Source organism: Cannabis sativa, chromosome 9, assembly GCF_029168945.1.
Source record: "Cannabis sativa cultivar Pink pepper isolate KNU-18-1 chromosome 9, ASM2916894v1, whole genome shotgun sequence".
Lineage (NCBI taxonomy): Eukaryota > Viridiplantae > Streptophyta > Magnoliopsida > Rosales > Cannabaceae > Cannabis > Cannabis sativa.
The window spans coordinates 23,319,009-23,345,451 of NC_083609.1; the positions used below are offsets into that span (position 1 = coordinate 23,319,009).

The following is a 26,443-nucleotide window of genomic DNA, read 5'->3' on the forward strand; positions in this document are numbered from 1 at the left end:
AGAGGAACTTGGTTACTTGGGAAGTAAACCAGTAAGCACACCAATGGAGCCCAATCTAAAATTGTCACAAGATGAGAAAGACAAGTTGGTCGACCCTACACTTTATAGAAAGATCATTGGGAAGTTGCAATATCTTGTCATTACAAGACCTGATATAGCTTATTCAGTCAATAAGCTTAGTCAGTTCTTAACTATTCCAAGAGCTAAACACCTTATTGCTGCACAAAGGATTCTCCAATACATAAAGTCAAGTCCAGGACAAGGTATTTTGCTTGCTGCAACTTCAGAAATTCAGCTAAGAGCTTTTACGGATGCTGATTGGGCTACTTGCATTGACACTAGGAGATCTACAACAGGTTTTTGCATTTTTCTTGGAGATTATATCATCTCTTGGAAAAGCAAAAAGCAACACACTGTGTCAAGATCCTCAGCTGAAGTTGAATATCGAGCATTGGCAAACACAACTAGTGAAGTGATTTGGTTATTGTCATTGCTGAAAGAGTTGAAGATAGAGCACAAAAGGCCTGCCTTGATGTATTGTGACAAAAAAGCCGCTCAACACATTGCAGCCAATCCTGTGTTTCATGAGAGAACAAAACATATCGAGATTGACTGCCATCTTGTAAGGGAAAAAGTTCAAGAAGGACTAATCAAGACTATACATGTGTCTACTAAGGAACAACTAGCCGACATTATGACCAAAGCCTTATTTCCTAATCAGTTTAAGGCTCTTAAGGACAAGATTGGATTGGTTGATATATACCATCCATCTTGAGGGGGAGTATCAAAGTTAGTTGGTTAGTTAGAGTTGTTTGTATAGTTAGTTGATTAGTTGGTTAAACAAACTGTTATGACAGCTGTTATAACTAACTGTTTTGAGTTGTATAATCAAGCTATAAAGGCTTTGTTCATGTACATTGTTCATTAATGAAAAACAGATTGTTTTCTCATTCACTCTTCTCTCTTAATTCTCTCTGTTTTCCTCTGTTACTTTCCTCTTCTCCTTCTTTCTTCCGCAGCTAAAACTATTTGACCTCTAGTTAACTTTGTAGGATTTACAGTGCCACTTATATGAGATCACTAATTATCTCAGTCTGATCTCAAGCGCCTAAGAACAAATATTTTTGAGCAGTTTGATGATGGAAGAGACAAACTATTGGATCTCTAGTTGTATCCGTTTGATCTCTAGTGATATCTGACAAATCTCCACTGCTTACGAATTTTTGGGCAGGTCAATCACGATTAATTGCGACCAGACCTTCATTGTGACTTACTGAGGTAGACTTGAGACGCTCTTCAGGTGCAACAGATTGTTTCATGGCTAGAACATAGGCCATATGTTGGTTTTCATGGCCCAAATCAGAGTTGAAAATTGAAGCAAATTTTTAGAAAATAATTTTAGATAATACTGATCAGAATCATAAGTCCCAAATCTCAACACATTTCCTTAAATTAAATCTAAATTAGGTGAAAAGAATTTTGACCACTTAATAAATACATTATAGATGGATAGATTATGACAGATTGTTTTTTTCTTATTAAATGTATAAACTACATTTATATGAATATAGCACTTTTAACTGTGATTTTTTTTTTGGTCAAAAAAGAATAAATGGTCATTTACATTTTAAGAATTACTATTTCTTTTTGTTAAGGCTTTTAAGAATTACTATTAATTTTGATAAAGCTTTCAAAAATTTCCAATTGGTATCAATATTTCCTCAAATATTTCAAAAAAATCTAGGAGTAAAAAATAAATTCATAAACACAGCATTTACAACTGTTGTTTTATTTTCTATTAGATCTACAGATACTGCTAACAAAATAAAATGGTGTCTTATTTTTCAGGTTTTTACTTTCACTAAGTTCGCGCAGACAAACTTGATATTGCACTGTAAACTCTCATTTTGCTACACTAAAGGCAATTGAAGACAAGCTATGCATATTTCACCAACATTTATTCGCAAGGGCTATGAGCTACTACGAAAATGTTTCACTTTACGCAATAGGGACTTGAGGCTGGCCTAAATTCACAAAAGCCATAGCGCGGGCCATGCGAGCCATTGCCATGTTCCATGAGACGAGGTGGTTCATAAACACATCAACATACTTCCCTCGATCATTCTATTAAGAGATGCAGAAAAAGGGTCACACAGAGAAAATCATACTGTTCAGAGAAGGACTTAGACATGGCGGTTTCACTTACCTTGTAATCCAGATAGTATGCATGCTGCATGAGAGAAAAGATATAATCAATACCATCAAACTATAGAGAATAAGTAATCTTAAACATAAAATAATCTAGAGAGAGAAAGCGTACCTCCCACATATCCAAACTGATTATGGGCTGCATAAGAAGAGATGAAAAAAGGATTCTTAAGTTTTAATTTTTGCAAGACAATAATGTGTAAGGAATCGACATAGAAATGGTGACTTACTATATCATCCAACACAAGTGGGGTAACTGCATTCGATGATTTGGCAATTTGAAGTCGCTTCTCATTCCTCTTCACTAAAGTGATCAAACAAACAAGGACATGTAAATAATAAGTAACCAAAAGATGAGTGTATCAACATAACACCAGCAGAATTAGGTTTTGGTGACAGAACATTCCCATGATGGTAATGATAACGATCCCTTAAAACATAACTCACTTGAAATAGGAAAAAAAAACATAAAAGAGGGAGAAATGTAAAATGCAAGCACTCATTAGTATTTCTGGTTTATGATTCTCAGATAAAACAGATTGTGCTAGAGATGAGATTCATTTTAACACATAAAACTAACACAAAATTCAGTTAATGTAATATGTTAACCTTTTGTCACAAAACTCAAAAACAAAATAAATCACAATAAAGTTGTGAAAGACTTACAGACAAGCCAAACCCATCCAGAGCCAAAAAGTGAAAGTGCTGCTTCTGTGAACTTATCTCTAAAATTTGTGAAGGAACCAAAATCCTTTTCTATTTGCTCAAGCAAGCCCAGTACAGGCATGTCCCCTCCTCCAGGTTGCATGGATTCCCAAAAAAAGTCATGATTCCAGACCTTGTATCATATAATTAGGAGTTACTGGGAGCTATATTTGGTTTACAAAATATACCTCACACAGATGGACTTAGAGTGCAAAATGTAAAATGCAAACATACATTGGTATCTCTAGGCAGTATGGTTGGAAAGAAATGGTAGAATTTCAATGACAAAGAAAAGGATATGGATTTAGAAAAATATAGCAATCAATATGTAGGTGCCTAAGAGGGATTCAAACATGGTTAGAGCAAACACAATATGTTGCTTGAGCTACTCCTCTTGAGTAGGATGTGAAAGTTATTTAGGACAAGGTTAAATACGGGGTAGCAATTTCGATTATCAAGAATAACAACACACCATACTGCCTTTTGAATTGCGGCACGATGGCTTTGAAAATGTCTTGACCAAGCAGTGTGTTCGTCTTGTTAAATGTTGCTTAGGGTGTAGTTGATTATAATGGCTTTTAGGGCTTTTACGATGTAAGTTGCTTTAATTCATCTTTTATTATCTTTACATCAATGTTTCTTATCAAAACAAGATACTGAACTCAAACCAGTATGAACTTTGTGAAGCAGCTTTTGACAATCAGATTTTGACCTTAAAGATAGACTTCAGGGCCTGGAGGTGGAGAAGGACGGACAAGAAATGTAGTTTGTTTCTTGTGTATTAAACCACTATTCCACGTGTTACTTGGACAAACTCACACAAAACAGATTCCAATATCAAGTCATGGAAGTAAATATTTGACAAAATTGTAATACCTGGGCAGCATTGTTAAATTCAGGCAAAGGGTTTCCATTATTATACGTTAGTTTGACAAGTTCATCCAAGGTGCAACCATACAACATGTCATTCTTCTCCAGCTGTTTGTTCAAACCATCCACGTAATTACGATGATGTGCACCCCAGTGCACCTCTAGCGTCTTTTGGCTCATATAGGGTTCTAAAGCATCCTACAAATAAAAGTAAAATAGCCAAGTTTATAACTTTTAAGTCCAGAACTCCAAATCAGCTACATGTATGATAAGTTTCTATCACAAAATTATAAATATCAGTCTACAGTTAAAATATGATTTCGAAGTCAAATCAGTAAAGGATTTTCTTTCATCAATTCTTTTTCCATTTTATCATATAACTGTGTGCAAATAATCAAAGCGATGCCCATAACTTTGATTCCTTTGATAATATTTACTTAGAATTCACATAACTTCATTTTTCTTTTCAATTATTGGAGCCATGGGACATATTCCAAATACTAAAAACATACAATCCTTACTCTTATTTAGGTCACTAACTGTCTTTCCTCCTCATTGCTTCTAATACATCAACCCAACTAGCAAACACAGCTTTATCTTTTATATGCACACATTTGTGGTCTTCCTCTCTTGTTTGTTTTTTCTTTTATTTTATTATCATAATTATTATTTTGATAAAAGTAAAAAGGATTTAAATATACAGGGGTGGTTATTATGACATGTATTGAAATGGGCCACAGGATAACAGTTAGATGAGTCAGGAGGTAAATCATCTCATATATCCGACATTAAGAAAACAAATCAAACATCATGAATCTCTTCAGATGACATTGCGTATATTATTGATGAACTTATTTGTGGGAGAGGCTACAGGTATAATAACATGATATAGTGTTCCTACAAGTAGTTTAGTAATTGACCTACACAACAGCTTTTCAGCTTCATTCTTGATTTTTGTTTCTATGCAGTACTTGATTGAATAAGTCATTATGCCCCCTTTTATTTTACGCCGCTAAGTAATACATATATTGCAGTTACTTACAAGTTTATATGGCGGTGTCTTTAAGCCATGATAAGCATAAACTTTGGAAGCTCTACTAGATTCATTAAGCCATCTTTTCTGCACCACACACCAACTATATGTCAAATTCATTAACAAAAAGTTATATAAAACCCTTGAAGATGTCAGGAAGAATTCAAACATATACAAAATTTTAGATGATAGTCCTGCTACAGAGTGTAATCATATAAAAAAAAAAAAAGCAATGGCAAATAACAATTAAAAATCAAACACACAACCTAAGTTTTTTTTTTTTTTTTCACAATATTACTAGAGGAAAATTTTACATGTGAGCACATTTTACTAGAACTACTAAAAGAGTAAACAATTAAAATGGACATTCAAATGTGAGTCGTGACAAGTCTTGATACACTTAGACAATATCAACATACACAACAGAGCAAACACTAAGATTTCTTGCTGGTTAGAATAAAGAATAACTTTGGTTAGGAGCAAAATCAATTACAAACAAGTTACTCAAATTAAAGAAAATAATTAAACAAGGTAATATACCTGAGCAGGAAGCTTTAGACTCTTAGATTGCTGAGAAAAGTTGGTGACTAAGAGATGTGAACTTGCAGGAGAAGAATAATAACAACAAAATGTCATTTTCGCTTTTCTACTCCAGCAACTAGTTAAACATATCTGTACAGCCATGGTCATAATCTCAGCTAAAGAAGAAGACATTATCCATAATAAATGATAATTAATCCTAAAACAGAACAATGTTGTACTTGGCCACACAATACTGCCTGTTCTGACTAAGTTGCAAAAATGTAATATCATTATCCATAATAAATGATTTTTTCCTAAATCTTCACGGATAAGAATGGTGTAGTGCAGACAGTGCTTTTAAAGACAATCCTAAGGAAACATCACACTACCAAATTGTTCATCTTTCTATAACATTCTCGGCAACCAAACAGGTTCTCTTAGAAAGCCTGAGTAATGACACTCGTTTCATGCTATGCTCAAAACCCAAATTTATTTTACAACATCGTTTCCTAGTCTCAATCTCAGATGAGAAAACTAGACATTTATACAAAAAAAGAAAGCAATTTGGGTGAATGAGAGAGATATAGGAAAAAAAAATACCTTCACCGAATGCGGAAAAAGCTTGGATTGGACTAAAGTGAGGGATAGTCGAGTTTGCAAAAAGGGTGTATCTTGTTCGCTTCGCTCGGTGAAGCTTGTAATTGCTGCTAATGGTGGATACTGATTATTTAGCTGAAGAAACTTTCGAGCTTCCTGCTTCCCGCTTTACTGAGCTACCGCAACGAAGAAGATAAAATGGTGACCTTTTTTATTTTTAATCTTTTAGTTTCAAACTACTAAACATTGCTTCGGCCAGGGGCGAATATATAAAATATTTTAAATTATATATAAAAAATAAATGGTATATTTTAATTAATAATAATTATTTAATAAAAATATATTAAAATTTTAATTTTATTATTAAAAAATTTATGACATAAATATTTAAAATATTAAATTTGTTTCTAATAAAATATCGAAATTCAAAAAATAGTAATATAAATTCTCATTTATGGTTTAATTTTTATTTTGATGTGTGTATTAAGTTCTGGGTTCGAATTTTACTATGTGTTTTTAATGTTTAAATTTTAGTGTTTTACTGGGGTTCTAATGTTTGAGTTTGTGTTTATAAACTCTGTTTTTATTTATTTATTTATTTATTTTTATAAATTTTAAAAACTTAAAATTTGATGTTGTTTCTATTGATTATTGGGATTGAAAATTTAATTTTTCATACGGAAATTAAAATTTATCTTTTCAAAATCTCACACCTGTTTTTTTTAGTTCAATTCATAATTATTTTAATCTATAAATAAATACTTTTTCTATATTAAAATATTAATAAAATTGAGAGAATTAAAGAGAAAAAAAAAGTTTTGGAGAGATTTTAGACCGCCATGTTACCGCCTCATACTTCTCCTTTATATAGATATATAAATATATAGATCCTTTATATATATATATTTGTATCATTTTGATTGTTTTTCACATCTTTATTTATTTTTTAAAAAAATCGTTATTCCGCTGTTTTCTACTATTGTACTGATATGTTATTGTTTAGCTGTTTGGTATAAATCTTGATAAATATAGTAATTTTTTTCTTTTTTTTCAATAATAATAGTTTTTTCTACTATTATTTTTTATAAATATAGTAGTTGTAGTTGGGAAATTTGGATGACAATGTTAATTTGGTGTTTATTTTGATTAGGAGGTGTATGATTATACATCTATACATAATCCCATTGTATATAATTATATGATTTTTTTATAATAAAAAATAATGGCACCGATACTACACTCGTCTAAGATTTTCCTAAATGTATTTATGAGTGTTGACCGAGGTTTTCGACAACTAATAAAATATTATAAAGTTAGTGAGCTGTAAGAAATTGAGAGAAGGATTTTTACGTGGTTGGGGCGTTAATGAGTCTTAGTCCACAAGTCTTTGTTATTTATGGATGTCTTTAATACAGAGAATGTATTTGGGGAGTGTTTCACTCTTATAAATACAGAGAATGTTCTTGGTGAGTATTTTCTCTACTTGCTCATATGCAGCCCCAGATTCTCGATCCCCTTTAATGAGCTTTGAGGGGGGTATTTATAGTGTTTTTGGTGGGGTGATCCCCAGAATTATCCTTACAAGTGTATCTGTAAGTATCCATAAAGTTGGGCATTCCCAATGAATATACCATGGGTAATGCATGGTCAAATCCCTAGGTGCTGTAGGGTTTTTATGTGGAATGTCCTTATTGCCTTTTGACTGATGTGACTCTTCACAGTGTAGCCGTCGCTAGACTTAAATGATCATTACTGTGCAGCTGTTGGTTGGAGGTTGTGCCGTCAGACTTTATTGCGTGTAGCAGTCCCAACACGCTTCCTCCCATGCGGCATTTAATGCGACTTGATTGCTCAGGAGAAACCTGACACCTCGCGGAGATGCCTTAGCGTTACTCGAGCTTCCGGGAGCATATGGAGTTCCATATGCCTTCTCCGGGAGCTACGTCCTGGACGCTACCTTATGGCATAAAGACTTATCAAATATTGTAAATTGCTTGATCCACGTGTCCTTATCTGGTTGGTCCACGTATATTGGGCAAAATCAGGGGCAACATTTACCCCCAAGCCTTGTTTATTTGAAAAATAAAACAAGGCTTGTTCAAGTACTTCCGGTTGACTCCTCGGTTTCCTGGCACGAGCTTTGAGCGCGTGAGGGTGTATTTAATGATGGCTTTTAATGCAGCGATTCACTTTTTGCAGGGGTCGATTCGTTTCGCGCCCATTGATTGATACGGCGCATTAATGGTGTCAGACGGATACTCAAACGTTTCCACCGCCTTTATTGCAAATCAATCTGGTCCGTTGATCTTTGAGCATTCGAATCGTGCGCTTCCCCCACCGTTTGATTGGTAGGTGATGACGCCTGTTCCTCATGCAGCTTTGCCTATAAAAGCCACCACCTTTTCTTCATTTCGGTTACTTCCCATTTCTTGCCAACTTTGCTCAAATTTCCCAGAGAGAAAATTCTCAGACCCAAAACAACGCCTTTAAACACTTTGCAATTTTCTCCAGTTCCTCTTCGTTTGTTACTATCAGTCCTTCTTGTCTCTATTCGATTCACAGCAGGACCCCCAGTTTCAACACTTCATCGTAAGTTCTTTGCACCCTTTGCTTTATTATTGAATGGCATGCTGTTACTTATTTGTTTGTTCTTTTGTGGGTTTGCATTCGAAGTTTCTAGGCATGCAAGTGTTTAAATCCTTCATATAATCGGTTTGAGTTTACTGCTCTAGTGATAGGATTACTGTTGTCACGCATCTGTTGTTGTTTTCTGTAGAAGACCATACGTTCTTCGTATAATGGTTGCTTAGGGCACAGGACAGACTTTTTTCTTTCTGTTTTCTACCTTTTCTTTTTCTTTAGCGTGTAAGGCCGTCTTCTGTGAATTTATTGCACCCGACTCTTGTCCAGGGAATCCTCCTAGGGTTTCCTGTATGACAGGTGTCCGGAGGGGGCCTCTTTCCAGCGGTTAGGGGACCCCCATTCCCTTTTTCTTGATTTGGGGTTTGGTATGGGGCCTAACTGCTGGAATCTTACTCTTTTTACAGAATCGAAAAATGTCTGCTTCTGGCTCAAAATCATCAAAGAAGAGCGGCAAGTGCCTGGCTACTGTCGAGGAGGTCTCCCTGGGTCCCGTTGCCCAGGAGGGGTACAAGTCTCGGGCGACCGGATGGGAGGAGGCCGAGCTTCACTCCACTCTGACCTGTCCCCATCAGTTAGAGAACATCGTGGAGGTAGCTGGAATCAAGCCTTCCACATCAGGGACCTACCATCGGCCACCTCGCGATGCGGAGACGCCCAATCACAATTACGGCGGCTTCGGGGCCTGGAGCCAGACGCATCTGATGGCTGGGGCCATGCTTCCTCTTCAAGATTATTTTGTTAATTTTTTAGTTTTTGTCGGCCTTGCGCCATACCAACTTATTCCCCAAGCATACCGCCTGCTTTCAGGCTTATTTATTTTTTATTCCGCCCGGGGATGGGGATCTCCCACCCATCGGAAATATTATATTTTTACGAACTTGTTTCCGTCCCCAAGAAGGGGGACAAACTTAAGGATGGTTTTTACGGGTTCCGGGCCCACCCTGCTAATGAAGGGGTGGTCCCGTATAATAGGCAAACTCACGTTAAGGAGTATCGCCATCGTTTTTTCTTCTCCTCCGGGTTCCGGGCAGTGGACCATCCGGAGCTCCTTACTGAGTGGGTCAGGATTCCTCCCTATGAACGGACTGCACCTACTCAGGTCTTTCTTCGGAGAGCCCAGGCCTTTGCCTCTTACGACCGGGCTGATCTTGACGTCGGGGGCCTGGTCACTACGGAGAACTGCAGGAAGGCAAAACTCATCCTTCCGCACCAATCCGTGGAGGACTCTAACCTTTCCCGGGTTATCTGTCCCAACGTGAGGGCGCCGGTCGCGGAGAAGACCTTCCGGGACGAGATCATTGCCACTGCAGAGAAGAAGTACCAGGAGTATCTCTACCGGAAGGCTCAGGAGAAGGCGTACTCTAAGGCCCAGGCGGCTTCCGGGAGGTCACTTCGCGTGGGGAGCCCGGTTGAGAGAAGAAGCCAGGCGATCGCCGGGAAGCCCCTTCATATTGGGGACTCGGCGGAGAGAAGGGCTCCCAGGCCACAGCCTTCGGCTCAGGAGCCGAACACTGGGGCTCCTGGTGCCAGCACTTCCGGCGCCGGCGGTAAGTCTCCTTTAGTAGTTCATTATGTCCCTTCTGTTGGCGAGTATGCCAGTCTTAGGCCCGTAGGGTTCGACGAGCGTCTTTATAGGTTTAGGATGCCCTCGACCCGGTGGGGAGACCATTTGAAGGAATTTTATTTTTCAAACTTAGGAGATTTCCTAGGTCGGTCCCGGATGAGTTCTGGTCCTCCAGAGCCCGTTCCCTTAGGCCCTTCAGCTTACATTACATCCAACTGGTTCCGGCCTTCGGACAGCTACCTCGGAGATGATGCTGCCAGCATCAAAATTCGGAACTTTGCTAGGGCCGAATTAGAGAGTCAGGGTAGGACTAGCTTGCTTGTCATATCTTGTGTTGGTGGTTTCCCACGGATGTTCTAACACTTGCTTTCTTTTGTTGTAGCAGGTGCTTCTATGGACGCCATTATGGCCGAACTTGCCGGGGTTCACACTCCTGAGGCTCCTCCTCCCTTTACTTCTTCCCCGATGGCCCCCGCTTTAAAGATTTCTTCCAGTGCTCCTCCAGACACTATTGATTTAGTGGATGACGAGGAGGTGCTGCCGGGAGAAGGTCAAGAAAAGCAATGGGGCTTTTCTGAGGAAGTTGAAGAAGGTGCAGGAGGGCTCCGGGCTCTTCCTGAGGAAGCTGAAGAAGGTGAAGAAGAGCAAGAAATTGCTCTGATTCGCAAACGTAAAGGCAAAATGATTGCCCAGGAGGAGCCCAAGCGGCCTCGGAGGGCTGATACTCCGGCCCACGGTCTTGATGGTGGGGTCTCTCCCATGGAAGAACATACTGCCCCTCCCAACATTGTGCTGACTCCGGTTCCTGGAGATGAGGCGAGACAGAAGCTCTGGATAGCTAAACACAACTACGCCATGGATGAATACTCCCGGGGGTATGCTGAGGTGGAAGCCCTTAGGAGGGTTTTGCGGGTTGAGATGCAAAACACCATCAACAACCCGGAATACCAGAATCCGTGGGACCTAAATTTGGACCCCCTGTCGGACTGGTTCGGTCGCTTCCTTGGGCCCACCTTAGCTCCCTTTGCTGCGGAGATGACTGGCGAGTTTGCGTCTCAGCTTACCCGGTGCGCACCTAAGCGGTTCGCTGCTTGTGCATCCTTGAACTCCATCTTCCAAGTCCAGGATCTCAGCCACTCCCTCACTGTGGTAAGTGTTTTGTAATTTGCTTTTCCCCTTATTGTTTTCTTTTTTTTTTTGGAGATTCTTTCTTATACTTGTATTGTTTTTTAGCTTGCTGCTGAAGCCGGCCGTCTCTCCAAGAACATAATCAACCATGGCTTCGTCCTGTCTGATTTTGGGGACATGGACGAAGTCAGGAAAATTCTTCAGGATCTTACTGCTGAGAGGCGGCTTTACCAAGAGGCTGGTGAGCGCCGGGAGGCCGCTGCCAAAGCTAATGAGGAAGAGGCTAAGCGGAGGGAAGCCCAGGCAGAGGCGATGATCCGGGAGGAGGCCCTGCGGAGAGACAGGCTGGAGGCCAGGCACCAAGAGGAGCTGAGGGCGGAGGGCGAGGCCACTACAAAGGCCAGGCGGGAGCTTCGGGAGGCCAGGGAAGCCTTGGACGAGATGGCTGCCAAGGTGAGATCCTTAGAGGAAACTCACCAGGCAAACTTAGAATCCAGGGCCACTCTGGCCGCGGAGCTGAAGGAGCTCAGGGACTTCAAGGAACAAGCCTCAAAGAAGGCAAAAAGGGCTGAGCTTCTTTCTCCCGTTTCCTGCAGCCGGTGCACTAAGCGCTTTGACGATGGCGTCTTCATGGCTTGGTCTACCAATGACCAGAATATCAAGCTTACCTTCTACCCCAAACCTGAGGAGATGATCGCCAAATTTCGGGAGAAGAAGAAAAAGCTTGATGCCATGGTGGAGGCACGCATCGGACCTCGTCTCCCTCCGCGCATTGATTAGGCCGCTCGAGATTAACCCAGTACAACCAGGATTTCACCCACTTCTCTTTTTTTTTTTTCATTTTTATATATATATTTGTTTATATACAGCTATTTTGAGACAATATTTATATAGCTGTTTTTATTTAAAGGGGAGACAATTTCTAAGGCCTGTCCCTGGGCCATTTGTATATATTTTGACCTGCCCTTTAGGGCTAGGATATTTATACGTGATCTTTTTTGATGCACATATTTCTCTTTTTGACCTGTCCTTTGGATCAGGATTTTTATACTTATGCTTTTTTATTTTTGTGCATACTCATTTTGACCTGCCCTTTGGGTCAGGATATTTTACTTAGTTTGTTTTCTGTCTGTCCGTGCGGTATACCCTAGTACCCCCCTGAGTGGCATAGAAACTTTGTTTTTAAGGCACTCGGTTTTATTCAACATGTGGAAGATGTATACATTTAGACGGTACAAACTCTTTAAACAAGATCTAAGTTACATTTTTGGCTATTGGTAATATTTTCTGAGGTGATCGGCATTCCAGGCTCTTGGCACAATGGTTCCATCCATTCTTTTTATCTTGTAAGTGCCTGAGCCGATTTCGTCCTCGATTTCATATGGTCCTTCCCAATTTGGCCCAAGTACCCCCACTCCGGGTTCCTGGGTGGCTGGGAAGACTCTTCTTAAGACCATATCCCCAATAGCAAATTTTCTGTTTTTAACTTTAGAGTTAAAATACTTGGTCACCTTCTTTTGATAAGCTGCCATCCGTATTTGAGACTCGTCCCGGAGTTCTTCAACTTGATCCAAGGCTTCTTGAAGCAAAGCCTGATTCGTGGCTAGATCGTAAGTCGTTCTCCTGTGGGACGGGAATAACGTTTCTACCGGGACCATCGCTTCACAACCGTACGCCATTGAAAAAGGCGAGTGACCGGTCGTGGTTCTGGGGGTCGTCCGGTAGGCCCATAACACTCTAGGCAACTCTTCAGGCCTGTTGTTTTTGCAGGCCAGCAGCTTTTTCTTCAAGGTGACCTTTAGGATTTTGTTGACTGCTTCCGCTTGACCGTTTGTTTGAGGTCTGGCCACCGCGGAGAAGCTTTTCACTACTCCGTGTTGGTTGCAGAAGTCAGTAAATTCCTCGCAATCGAATTGCTTTCCATTGTCAGAAACTATTTTGTGAGGCAAGCCATATCGACACACTATGTTTTTGATAACAAAGTCTACTGCTTTTTTAGCAGTTATGGTCTTCATGGGCTCAGCCTCCGTCCATTTGGTGAAGTAGTCTACTGCTACTATTGCATATTTTACTCCTCCTTTTCCTGTTGGCAGGGACCCAATAAGATCTATTCCCCATACCGCGAAGGGCCAGGGACTAGTCATCAGGGTGATTTCATTTGGAGGAGCTCTCGGTATGTTCGCGAACCTTTGACACGAATCACACTTTTGGACGTAGTCTATGCAATCTTTTTTCATTGTTGGCCAGAAGTACCCCTGTCTCAATATTTTCTTTGAGAGACTGGGTCCTCCCGTACGATCTCCACAGAACCCTTCGTGGACCTCTAGCATGATTTGTCTAGCTTCAGGGTCCGATACACACCTTAAATAAGGCATGCTGAGTCCTCTTCGGTAGAGAATTTGATCCATCATTACATAACGATGAGCCTGATACTGAATCTTCCGAGACAGTGCCCTTTCTTGGGGCAACTCACCTTTTGTTATGTATTTTATGATGGGGACCATCCAGCTGGGTTCTTGCCCAACCGTTATTGTGGTCTCTTTTATTTTGATACTTGGCTCTTCCAAGCGTTCCACTGGTACTACCCCCAACTCTTCGATTTCGCTATCTGAGGCTAGCTTAGCCAGACAGTCCGCGTGAGCGTTCTTTTTCCGGGGGATTCTTTCTATTTTGTAGTCCGTGAACTCGTGGAGTAGCTCCCAGACTATTGTTACGTACGCGGCCATTTGCTTGCCCCGTGTTTGGTATTCTCCCCATATCTGGTTTACGACCAGTTGGGAATCACTGTAGACTTCCACTCTTTTGGCTCCTACAGCTTTTGCTAATTTCAGCTCTGCTATTAGGGCTTCATATTCGGCCTCATTGTTTGAAGCTGCGAAGTTGAACCGTAGGGCCGCTTGGAGCCGCAGTCCGGTTGGTGATATCATCGCCACTCCGGCCCCGGAACCATTTTCATTGAAGGCTCCGTCCACAAATACTCTCCATGTGGGGATTGGCGGTACCGGCATATTTGCGGTCGCCTCGGCTTCGTTGCATTCAGTAATGAAGTCCGCCAAGGCTTGGCCTTTTATAGAAATTCAGGGTATGTAGTGCAAGTCAAATTGACTTAGCTCCATCGCCCACTTGAGGAGCCTTCCGGATGCTTCAGGTTTTTGGAGGACTTGCTGGAGTGGGTGGTTAGTCAGTATCTTGATCGGATGTGCTTGGAAATATGGCCTCAATTTCCTTAATGCCATCAGGAGGCAAAAAACCAGCTTTTCAATGATTGGGTACCTTGCTTCGGCTCCTATCATGCGCTTACTGACATAGGACACAGGATGCTGAGTTTTCTCTTCTTCCCAGACTAGGGCAGCACTGACCGCGTGTTCAGAGACAGCCAAATATAGAAATAGGTCTTCTCCGAGAACATGTTTTGATAGGATAGGAGGCTTGGCCATGTGCTCTTTTAGTTTTTTGAATGCCTCCTCACACTCGTCCGACCATTCAAACTTTTGACACTTCTTCAATATGTTGAAGAAGGGTATGCACTTGTCCGTGGACCGTGAGATGAAGCGGCTTAAGGCAGCTACCTTTCCAGTCAGGCTCTGCACATCTTTATGCTTTTTGGGGGATGGCATGCTCAGGAGGGCCTGGATTTTTTCCGGATTTGCCTCAATCCCCCTTTGACTGACGATGAAGCCCAGAAATTTTCCTGACTTGACCCCAAAGGTGCATTTCTTTGGGTTGAGCTTCATGCCGTATCTCCGGACCACTTCGAAGCATTCCTCTAAGTCGCTTGCATGGCTGTTGCATGCTTTGGACTTGACGAGCATGTCATCTACATAAACCTCCATATTTCGTCCCAGGAGGCCTTTGAACATCCGGTTGACCATTCTCTGGTAGGTTGCTCCGGCGTTTTTCAGTCCGAAGGGCATGACTAGGTAACAGTATACCCCCTTATCGGTCCTAAAGCTAGTGCACTCCTAGTCTGTCGTATGCATCTTTATTTGATTGTACCCAGCATAGGCGCCCATGAAGGATAGTAGTTTGAACCCAGAAGTGGCGTCTACTATCTGGTCGATCCTGGGCAGCGGGAAGCAGTCCTTCGGACAAGCTTTGTTTAGATCAGTGAAATCTATACAAACTCGCCAAGTTCCGTTCGGCTTGGGCACCAGGACCGGATTGGCTAGCCACTCCGGATAGTATACGTCGCGGATCATGCCGTTAGTCAAAAGTTTGTCCACCTCTTTCTCCAGAGCCTCGGCTTTCACCGAGTCGAGCGGGCGTCGCTTTTGCTGGACGGGGGGCATGTCCGGATTGACGTTGAGTACGTGGGTGATGACATGAGGGCTTATGCCAGTCATGTCTTCTTGGCGCCATGCAAAGATGTCGATGGCGCCCTTCAGTGTTTTTATTATTTTTTCTTTTTCCTCCGGATCTAGGTTCTTCCCCAGCCGGAGTACTTTGGTGGAGTCGAGGTCGCACACTGATAATTCCTCGACATCCTCCATCGGTTCCACAATTCTTTCGGACCCCACACGGGGGTCTAACTCATCTTCTTCAGCCACTTCTAGCTCAACTGATTCCTGGACCATTAGTACGAGCAGGTGGGTTGTGACATTGTAACATTATCTTGCTTCCCCCTGGTTTCCCCTCACCGTTCCGATCCCGGCTTCCCGGGTAGGGAAATTTAGGCACAAGTGCCGAATCGATGTGACTGCGCCAAAGTCTACCAAGGTCGGTCGGTCGAGGATCGTGTTGTAAGCAGTCGGACAGTCCACCATCACGAAAGTGCAGTATTTAAATGTGCTCTGGGGGGTGTCCGGGCACAAGGTGACTGGGAGCCTTACTTTTCCCATTGGGATAAGTGTCGTCCCGTTAAACCCTGTGAGCTGGGACCCACTGGGCGAGAGGTCCCGGTCCGTCAAGCCTATTGCGGTGAAGGCTTCCTTGAAGAGTAGGTTCACGGAACTTCATTGTCAATTAAGACTCTGGCCACCACTTTATTCGCGATGGGGGTCTCTATGACCAATGGGTCATGATGAGGGAAGCGCACTGTCTTGGCGTCTTCTTCCGTGAACGTGATGGGTTGGTCCATCAGCCGGGGCCTTTGAGCTGGGAGTTGAGTAACCTCCCAAACCTCATTGTGTTTCACGGCCCCTGCGTATCGTTTAAGCTCCTTGCGAGTAGTTCCTCCGATATGGGGACCTCCGGAGATCATGGCTACCCTCCCATTAGGCCTGGGCGGCAGACCGGGGATGTGCTGGGCGTCGCCCGTGGGAGCAGCTGGAGCTAATGCCCCTGCTGTACCCCCCGGTGTTCCCTGAGGCATACCCACAGTCGCCTGGCCCGGATTAAGGTGGGGCAACCTATTTTTGATCCACTCGTAGAGGTGGCCTAACCGGATTAGGTTTTCAATCTCGTCCTTGAGATTCTTGCATTCATTGGTGCTATGACCGATGTCGTTGTGGTACTCGCATCTTTTGCTCGGATCTCTCCGGGAGCTATCCTTGTACAACGGTTGTGGCCTCCGGTAGTGTGTATTTTGCCTAGTAGCAAAGTACACACGCTCTTGGGAGTCCGACAGCTCCGTGTATTGAGTGTACTGGGGGGTGTACCCCCTTTTCTGGCGCTTCTCCCCCGTCCGGGTGCTACCCTTGGAGGACCTTTTACTCCTCGAGCCCTGGGAAGGGCCTGCCAGGCTAGCAGCCGGAGCAGAGTGCGAAGGAGTTTGTCCATTTATTCCGGACGGGTTGCCGAAATGGGATGATGCTGGTGCCAAGGCCTGGCCCTGACTATATCCGGGGGTAGCAGAGAATTGTATGCCACTTGCTTGTGGAGTTGCGGTCGGGGTAATACCCGAGGGCGATACTCCGGGCGTATATCCTGCTATCCCGGTGGGATAGTATCCTCCGTAAGCCACGATTTGGGCTTCTTCGAGGTTGATATATTTTTGGACTCTCTTCTGGAAGTCCTGAAGGCTAGCGGCTCCTTCTTGCTGTAGTTCATTCCAGAAAGGAGTCCCAGTGCGGATGCCTGCTTGGAGTAGCGCAAGCTGTTGTCCGTCGTCAACTTTCTTGGTTTTCGAGGCTTCCTCTCGGAACCTCTTTATATAATTCTTCAAGGTCTCGGTGGGCAGTTGCTTGATATTAGTCAAGGCACTGACCTCCAGGTTGACCTTTCTTGCGGCGACAAACTGTCTCCGGAAGTTGGTCTGTAGCTTGTTCCAACAGCCCACGGATCCCGGTTCCAATTTTTTGAACCATTCCTCCGCGGACCCACTTAGAGTAAGCGGGAAGCACAGACATTTGGCGTCATTGCTGACCCTCATGACCGTCATGACACGGTTGAACCGTGACAAGTGGTCGCTAGGATCGGAGTTCCCGGTATAAGCTGCCATTTCGGGCATCTTGAAGTTCTTAGGGAGTTCCGCCTCTAAGATGTGCTTAGCACATGGCTCCCGATCCTCGCTGTCTGAGTCGGAGTCGTCTCCTTTCTGTCTCCGGGAGACTCGGGCAATGTCTTTTCGAAGTATGGCGAGTTCCGCCATAATTCCTTCATTTAACGTACCCGTGGAGACCGCGGGTCCGTATCTTTTTTGGTCAAGGTGATCTCGGAGATCACCTTGGTTCCCATTGATTTGATTTCTCAGATCAACGGGAGGACACCTCTGTCCTCTTCTCCCTCTACCCCCGGGCTCTTGGTGCACGGAAACGCTTTTTCGGTCCTCTCGATCCTGAGGGCCAAAGCTCCCTTTTTGGGGCTTGCCCCTCTGCGGACCTTTCCCTTTAGGGAAATCTGAGCGGACCTTTCGCGGATCCTGCGCCTTTTTCTTTCGCCCTGGGGTAGAGGTAGGGTTTTTTGTTTGGTTCCCTTCAGCAGGGTACCTTATAGGGCTAGGCTCCCTAGATTTCTGCTGTTGGGAACTAGGCGAGGACGTCGCTGGTTCCTTGCCAAGTCCAGCGGTCATTGCCTTGGGGTGCACGTGAATGCCAGCCGCCTCCATGGCTTTTTGCATGGCCAGCATCACTTCTTGCGTTTTCTAGTTTCGCGCTTTCTGAGCTTCGATTTCGGTTTCGTGATTGATAGCTTTTTGTCTGAGAAGCACCAACTCCGAGTAACTACCTTCGTCGTAGGCATACTCATCGAGGTTTCCCTCGTAGTCATCATCTGGAATTCCTTCTTCTTCCTCGGAACCCTCTGCTGCTCTTGAGGCTACATCTTCCTCATTCGGGTCTTGAGCATCTTCTAGAGGGCGAGGCTGACGAGTACTTCTAGTCTCCACCATGTTTGTGAAGTCAAGTGTTCGTTTACAGTAGCTTTCTTCAGCTCTCAATGAAAGCACCAAAATGTTGACCGAGGTTTTCGGCAACTAATAAAATATTATAAAGTTAGTGAGCTGTAAGAAATTGAGAGAAGGATTTTTACGTGGTTGGGGCGTTAATGAGCCTTAGTCCACGAGTCTTTGTTATTTATGGATGTCTTTAATACAGAGAATGTATTTGGGGAGTGTTTCACTCTTATAAATACAGAGAATGTTCTTGGTGAGTATTTTCTCTACTTGCTCATATGCAGCCCCAGATTCTCGATCTCCTTTAATGAGCTTTGAGGGGGGTATTTATAGTGTTTTTGGTGGGGTGATCCCCAGAATTATCCTTACAAGTGTATCTGTAAGTATCCATAAAGTTGGGCATTCCCAATGAATATACCATGGGTAATGCATGGTCAAATCCCTAGGTGCTGTAGGATTTTTATGTGGAATGTCCTTATTGCCTTTTGACTGATGTGACTCTTCACAGTGTAGCCGTCGCTAGACTTAAATGATCATTACTGTGCAGCTGTTGGTTGGAGGTTGTGCCGTCAGACTTTATTGCGTGTAGCAGTCCCAACACGCTTCCTCCCATGCGACATTTAATGAGACTTGATTGCTCAGGAGAAACCTGACACCTCGCGGAGATGCCTTAGCGTTACTCGAGCTTCCGGGAGCATATGGAGTTCCATATGCCTTCTTCGGGAGCTACGTCCTGGACGCTACCTTATGGCATAAAGACTTAGCAAATATTGTAAATTGCTTGATCCACGTGTCCTTATCTGGTTGGTCCACGTATATTGGGCAAAATCAGGGGCAACAATGAGCATTGTGTCAATAATTTATTTTTTAATAAATAATTAATTTAAGATAAATATTTTTATAGAAAATTTATTAAAATAATAGTAGAATATTAATTTGTACATTTATCCTTTAATAAAATATTAAAAAATTGAGAGAATTAAGGAGAAAAAAGAAAAATAGTTTTGGAGAGATTTTAGACCGCCACGTCACCTTATAGATTTTAAGAACTTGAAATTTGATGTTGTTTCTATTGATTATTGGGATTGAAAGTTTAATTTTTCATATGGGAATTAAAGTTTATCTTTTCATAATCTCATACCTGTTTTTTTTTTTTTTTTTTGTTCAATTTATAATAAATTTTTTCTATAAATAAATACTTTTCCTATATTAAAATATTAACAAAATTGAGAGAATTAAAGAGAAAAAAGAAAATAAAAAAGTTTTGGAAAGATTTTAGACCGTCACGTTACCGGTTCATACTTCTCCTTTATATAGATATATAAATATATAGATCCTTTATATATATAAAAATATATATATTTGTATCGTTTTGATTGTTTTTCACACTTTTATTTATTTTTTAAAAAAATCGTTATTCCGCTGTTTTCTACTATTGTACTGATATGTTATTGTTTAGCAGTTTGGCATAAATCTTGATAAATATAGTAATTTTTTTCTTTTTTTCGATAATAGTAGTTTTTTCTACTATTATTTTTGATAAATATAGTAGTTGTAGTTGGGAAATTTGGATGACAATGTTAATTTGGTGTTTATTTTGATTAGCAGGTGTATGATTATACATCTATACATAATCCCATTGTATATAATTATATGATTTTTTTTTTATAATAAAAAATAATAGCATCGATACTACACTAAGATTTTTCTAAATCTTTCAATGATTTTAAATCACTATTTCTAAATGTATTTATGAGCATTGTATCAATAATTTATTTTTTAATAAATAATTAATTTAAGATAAATATTTTTATAGAAAATTTATTAAAATAATAGTAAAATATTAATTTGTAAATTTATCCTTTAATAAAATATTAAAAAATTGAGAGAATTAAGGAGAAAAAAGAAAAATAATTTTGGAGAGATTTTAGACCGCCATGTCACCGCCTCATACTTCTCCTTTATATATATATTTATAGAAAATTTATTAAACTAATAGTAATATATTAATTTGTAAATTTATCCTTTAATAAGATATTAAAATATTGAGAGAATTAAGGAGAAAAAAGAAAAATAGTTTTGGAGAGATTTTAGACCGCCATGTCACCGCCTCATACTTCTCCTTCATATATATATAGATTGCTATTTTTATTTTCCAATAATAATAATAGAGACACGATTTTGTCCCGCATTGTATTTTCACGGAATGTATTTCGTGATGTACGGCAGCCGTTAGATGGAGGAGTTATTTGATCTAGGGATAATTAGAGTTAAAAAATAGTAACGTATCCTGAGACTCATTTAATGTACACTGAGACCCATCTAATGTACCACGGAATATATTCCGTGAAAGTACATCACGGGACAAAATCGTATCCCAATAATAATAATAGAAAAAATAAAATTTGTCACCAGAACTATAACATTGTTATGAATGACTAGATAGGATAGATATGTAGTATACTCTACATGATAAAACTACAATAATATAGGAATAGTATTCAACTTGTAGCAGTAAAGTATAATGATTATATACATATACATGCATATATTCTCCTATATATGTGTAAGTTTGATGAAGAATGTAGAGCAAAGCGAAGAGCAAAAAAGAAAACAAGTATTATTACTCATATCAGTCTAAATTTATAACACGTTATCAGCACGATCACTCTATCTCATCAAACTCATATAGTTGCTGCCATGTCAAATCTTGTGAAGAATGAATTTGTTGCACTTGATATCATGAGAAAAAAATTATATGTCTTGGATTATTGATGTTGAAATGCATCTAGAATCAATGGGCCTTACTGATACCATTAAGGAGATAAATAGTGCAACATCCGATGAAAGTTTAAAATATGAATATCTTACTATAAAAGATCCAAGTGCATTATGGAAGGATCTTAAAGAAAGATACGACCATCAAAAGATGTTGTTCTTCCAATCACAAGTGATGAATGGAACAGTCTACGTTTCCAAGACTTTAGAAAGGTCAATGATTAAATTTCAGCAATGTTTAGAATCGTTTCTCAATTAAAATTCCGTGGGTAGAAAATCACAGAAGAGGAAATGTTAGAAAAAACGTATTCTACATTCCATGCATCAAATTTAACATTGCAACAACAATATAGGATGCGTAATTTTAAGAAATATTCTGAACTTATTACATGTCTCCTTGTAGCAGAGAAAAATAATGAACTAATAATGAAGAATCATCAATCACGACCTATTGGTTCAATGACACTTATAAAAGTAAATGTCACAAGCTATAATAATTACGGACGAGGTCGTGGTCGTGGCCGAATGTTGGGATTTTATGCCCTAAATAAAACCCATTACAATCTAATCTGATTTGTTATCAATAAGAGATTAGAAGTTATTTATGTTAACATGTAGTTTTCATGTTTATGGTTTAATATATGTACAAAATCTGTTAAGTCCAGAACATATAGTCATTCACAATTACAGTGGTGTCAACACGGTGGAATGTGATTGTGATTATATGATTCGAAAGACTAAGTCCCTGTTTCATCAGTGCTTTGAATTTACACTGATGTGATAATCAGAGATGAAGTGTACTTAAACTTTGCATAAGTGTTATGTTCTTTCCAGAACATTGGCAAAGTATACTAGTTTCGAATGTATGGAGTATACATTGGACTGGACTGATATTGATCTTAGTTAAGATATTATAATACTTACCGTTGTATCTTTCCAAGTCAATATCACTAGTTGATCTTAGATCAAAAGATCTAAATCCTGATATGCTTAGGCTCAATCTCAGGAGTGCTACTCATGTTCTTTGATTTGTTAGTTAAGCCTACTTTTGGGTCAGGGTGATATGTACATTTTGGGAACATGATAGTATGATTGAGTGGGAGCGCTAAACATAAATATGGAATCTATAGCTTTTATAGGTGTTTAGAAGTTAAGTGATGATTTCCTTCGAGCTTAGCTAAATAGAAGTAAATGGAAGAGCTCTTGTTTTAGTGATTATATTCACTGAAATATCATTTAGAGGAAGCTAAGTGTTTTAAGGATAAAATACATTGAGGAGTGAAACGGTAAATTTATTTCTACTCGGTGTAAATCATCTATATAGGATCTTTGATTATTGAGATTAGAACGATGGTTAAATGTTGATAGCGTATCTATATGGTGGAACATATAGAGCGTTCTATATGACTGAGAGTGCAATTCCAAGTTCCATGAGTGGATGCAACAAGGAATTAATAAGTTGGGGAATTTACTTGGTAAATTCTAGTTCAGCTTATTGGAAGCTCAGTTATATAGGCCCATGGTCCCCATACTAGTTGAGACCATACTGCTTGTAAGACTCAGATAATTGATTTTAATCAATCAATTAAAATTCTAAAATTAGACTATGTCTAGTTTGTGAATTTTCACTAAGCAAGGGCTAAATTGTGAAGAAAAGAGATTCTAGATTTTATTTATTAATTGAAAGACTCAATTAAGTCTAATTAATAAATATATTAAATGATAATTTTATTTGATGATTAATTTTGATTATTAAATAATTAGTTTTGACATTTAAATGGTTAGAATTGGAAAATTGACGTTTTTGAGAAAATGAAAGGGAAAATTGTCAAAATTGGAAAAATATCCAAGTGGGGCCCATTAACCATGGCCGGCCACTTAAAGGGATTTTCCACCTAATATTTTCATTATTTTAATGCTTAATAATTCCTAACCTAAACCTAGTGGTTACCTATAAATAGATAGTGATAGCTCACACTTAAGAGGAGATGAAATTTTTTTGCCTTCAGAAAATTGAGCCATCTACTATCCTTCTATAGCCGAACCACCATTCCCTCTCTTTTCTTCTTTAAATTTTTGAACCCTTGAGTGATAGAGTGAGTGCCCACACACATCAAGTGGTATCTCAATCATAGTGTGGAAGATTGTGAAGAATCCAGATTGAAGAGAAGGACATTCGGGCTCAGATCTTGGTGATACTCTACGACAGACAGGATACATATTATTTCATTGTTTTCTGAAAGGAGACATATTATTGCGCTGCACCCAATGTAAGGTTTTCTAAAACTTTATATGTGTTTAATTTCATTGTTTTATAAATTCATATTAAGATGTTAATGAAACATACTTGTTAGTAAATCTAGATCCTGGTAAAACAATTTCCAACACAAGATTGGTGGTGGAATGGGTATTTGTGATTTCTTTGTTTTTAATAAAGCTTTGTTAGCTAAACAAGCTTGGCACATCCACTACGTTCCTGGTTCCCTTGCAGTGTGTGTTATGAAAGGTTTATATTTTTTGAATGGTCACTTTCTTATTACTGAAGACACTTATAAAGATTCTTTTCTTTGGAAGAGTATCGTATGGGGTAAGGAATTGCTTGTGGAGGGGGTCGTTGGCTTATTGGTGATGGGTCTTCTATTAATATCCGAAACCAAGTGTGGATTCTAAACATTTCACCAGCTCTTTCTTATCGTTTTTTATGTTGAGTTTTGTGCCATAAATAAAACTCATTTCAATATAATCAGATTTACTAATTAATAAAGATCAGAAGTCATTATATGTTGCATGGTTCACATGATTTATTTCATGATTATACTTAATGTAAAAATTCTATTAAGTCAGAATATATATAAATATATATAAATTTGTTCATGATTATAGTGTCGTCAGCACAGTAAAATATAATCATGATTATATGTTCAAAAGTTTGATTCACATGATTTGTCAGTTCAATAGATTTAGACTGACATGATAATCAGCGATAAGGTATACTTACACCTTGGATAAGTGTTATGTCCTTTCCAGGGCATTGGCAAAGTTTACCAATATCGGATGTATGGAGTATACATTGAAAGGGAGCGATATTGATCTTGGATAAGATATCATAAACTTACCGTTATATCTTTCTAAGTCAATATCAATGGTTGATCTTAGGTCTATGGTTCTTAATCCTGATATGGTTAGGTTCAACTTAGTTGTATTATTTATGTTCTTCAAGTTGTTCGTGGAAGCTAACTTTTAGTTCTGGCAATATTTACATCTTGGGAACATGGTAGTTCAATTGAGTGGGAGCGTTGATCATAGATATGGAATCTATAGCTTCTATAAGTATTTAGAAGTGAAACGATGATTTTCTTTGAGCTTGGCTTGATAGAGATAAATGATTGAGATCTCATTTCAATAATTATATTAGTTTACTGAAATATCATTTATAGGTGGCTAAGTGTTTTAAGGATAAAATAAATTGAAGGGTAGAACGGTAAATTTGTCCCTATTCAGTGTAGATCATCTATAGAGGATCTTTGACTATTACGATTGTACCAATAGATAATCATAACGTATCTATATCGTGGTACATATAGGGCGTTCTATATAATTGAGAGTATTATTCAATTCCAAATCTATAGTGTCCCAAGTCAGAATTAATAAGTTAGTGATTTACTTGGTGAATTCTAGATCTACTTATTGAAAGCTCGGTTATATAGGCTCATGGTCCCCTCACTAGTTGAGATAATACTGCTTGCAGACTCAGTTAATTGATTTTAATTAATCAATTGTAATTCTAAAATTAGACTATGTCTTATTTATGAATTTTCACTAAGCAAGGGCTTAATTGTGAAGAAAAGAAGTTTTGGGGTCAATTTGTTACTTAAGAGATTTTGTATGGTCAAATTAAAAAATTACATAAATGATAATTTTATTTAGTAATTAATTATAATTATTAAATAAATAGTTTTGGCATTTATATGATTGAATTAGAAAATATGGCATTATTGAAAGAAGAATAAGTGGTTGAAAAAAGTGGCAAAATTGTAACTAGAGATTGGCCCTAGTGTTTATTTTGCCCAATATTTTATTCTTTTTTAATCCATATAATTCAACCCTAAGCCCTAGTTGAAACACTATAAAAGGAACATGATGCTTTCACTCATCCAACGATTGTCAACTTGACTATTCAACCAACCTAGATGAGAGAGTTCCTTAGTGATTTTAGCCTCCTTTATTGTTCTTCATATTCGAAACCCATAGTGAATGAGTGACATGCCCACACATAGCAAGTCAAGTACTCAATCATAATGAGTAAGATGGTGGTAACCAAACCCAAAGGAGAGAAAGAGATCCAGGTTTAGATCTTGATAATGCTCTGCAACAGAAAGGAATCAAGGGCTAGAGATCTTGAACGGAAGGAGTTATATTCTGCTGCAATCAATGTAAGGTTTTATTAAACCCTTATGTGTTTATTTTCATTGTTTTAGAGAAATCATATTTAGGATGTTAATTCAACATACTTGTTAATAAATCTAGATCCTGGTAAAATATTTCCAATATTTGAGGCCATCCTCCTATCTCTATAGCGAGTGATCTTAAACTTGCTAATGGAGATTGAAAGAAAAACCTTGTTGATGCTTTGTTTTTGGTAACGAAGCTCAGGCCCGGCCCTTGGTATAGGCGGGCTAGGCCCACACCTAGGGCCACTCATTTTAGGGGCCTAAATAAAAAATTTACTTTTCAAAAAATATACATATTTTTTTTAATAATTTTTAAAAATACCATTTATTTTTATAATAAGGGCCCAAATTTTTTTCTTTTTGCCTATGGCCTATTTCAACTAAGGTCCGACCCTAACGAAGCTTCACAAATACTTGGCATGCCTCGGTCTAATCAGTCCCAAGATCATCTTATTTGGCATTATAACTCTGCGAGAGTTACATGATTAAGAGTGAATATTGGAATGCGATTCGTCTCTTGGGTATGGGTCAACATGATTCTTCTTCAGGTCCTAGTTCTTAGTGGAAGTATCTTTGAAGCCTTGCCATCCCTCCTAAGGTTAAGGTGTTTATTTGGAAAGCTTTTTTGGATTGGTTTCCTACCAACTCTAATCTTGCTACTCACAAAGTGCCTA

At 39.5% G+C, this 26,443-nt stretch overlaps 1 protein-coding gene across 1 annotated transcript; it reads right to left on the reverse strand.

Annotated features, from left to right (window-relative positions):
* Positions 1–1,741: 1,741 nt before the first annotated feature.
* LOC115721697 (superoxide dismutase [Fe] 3, chloroplastic) lies at positions 1,742–6,173 on the reverse strand. The gene is made up of 9 exons (XM_030650763.2): positions 5,939–6,173; positions 5,357–5,488; positions 4,826–4,903; positions 3,790–3,981; positions 2,875–3,046; positions 2,439–2,512; positions 2,321–2,347; positions 2,207–2,230; positions 1,742–2,124 (listed from the first exon to the last, which is right to left on the reverse strand). Exons 2-9 carry the CDS (start codon positions 5,450–5,452, stop codon positions 1,999–2,001), a joined length of 789 nt encoding a protein of 262 aa, XP_030506623.2. The 5' UTR covers positions 5,453–5,488; positions 5,939–6,173; the 3' UTR covers positions 1,742–1,998.
* Positions 6,174–26,443: the final 20,270 nt, after the last annotated feature.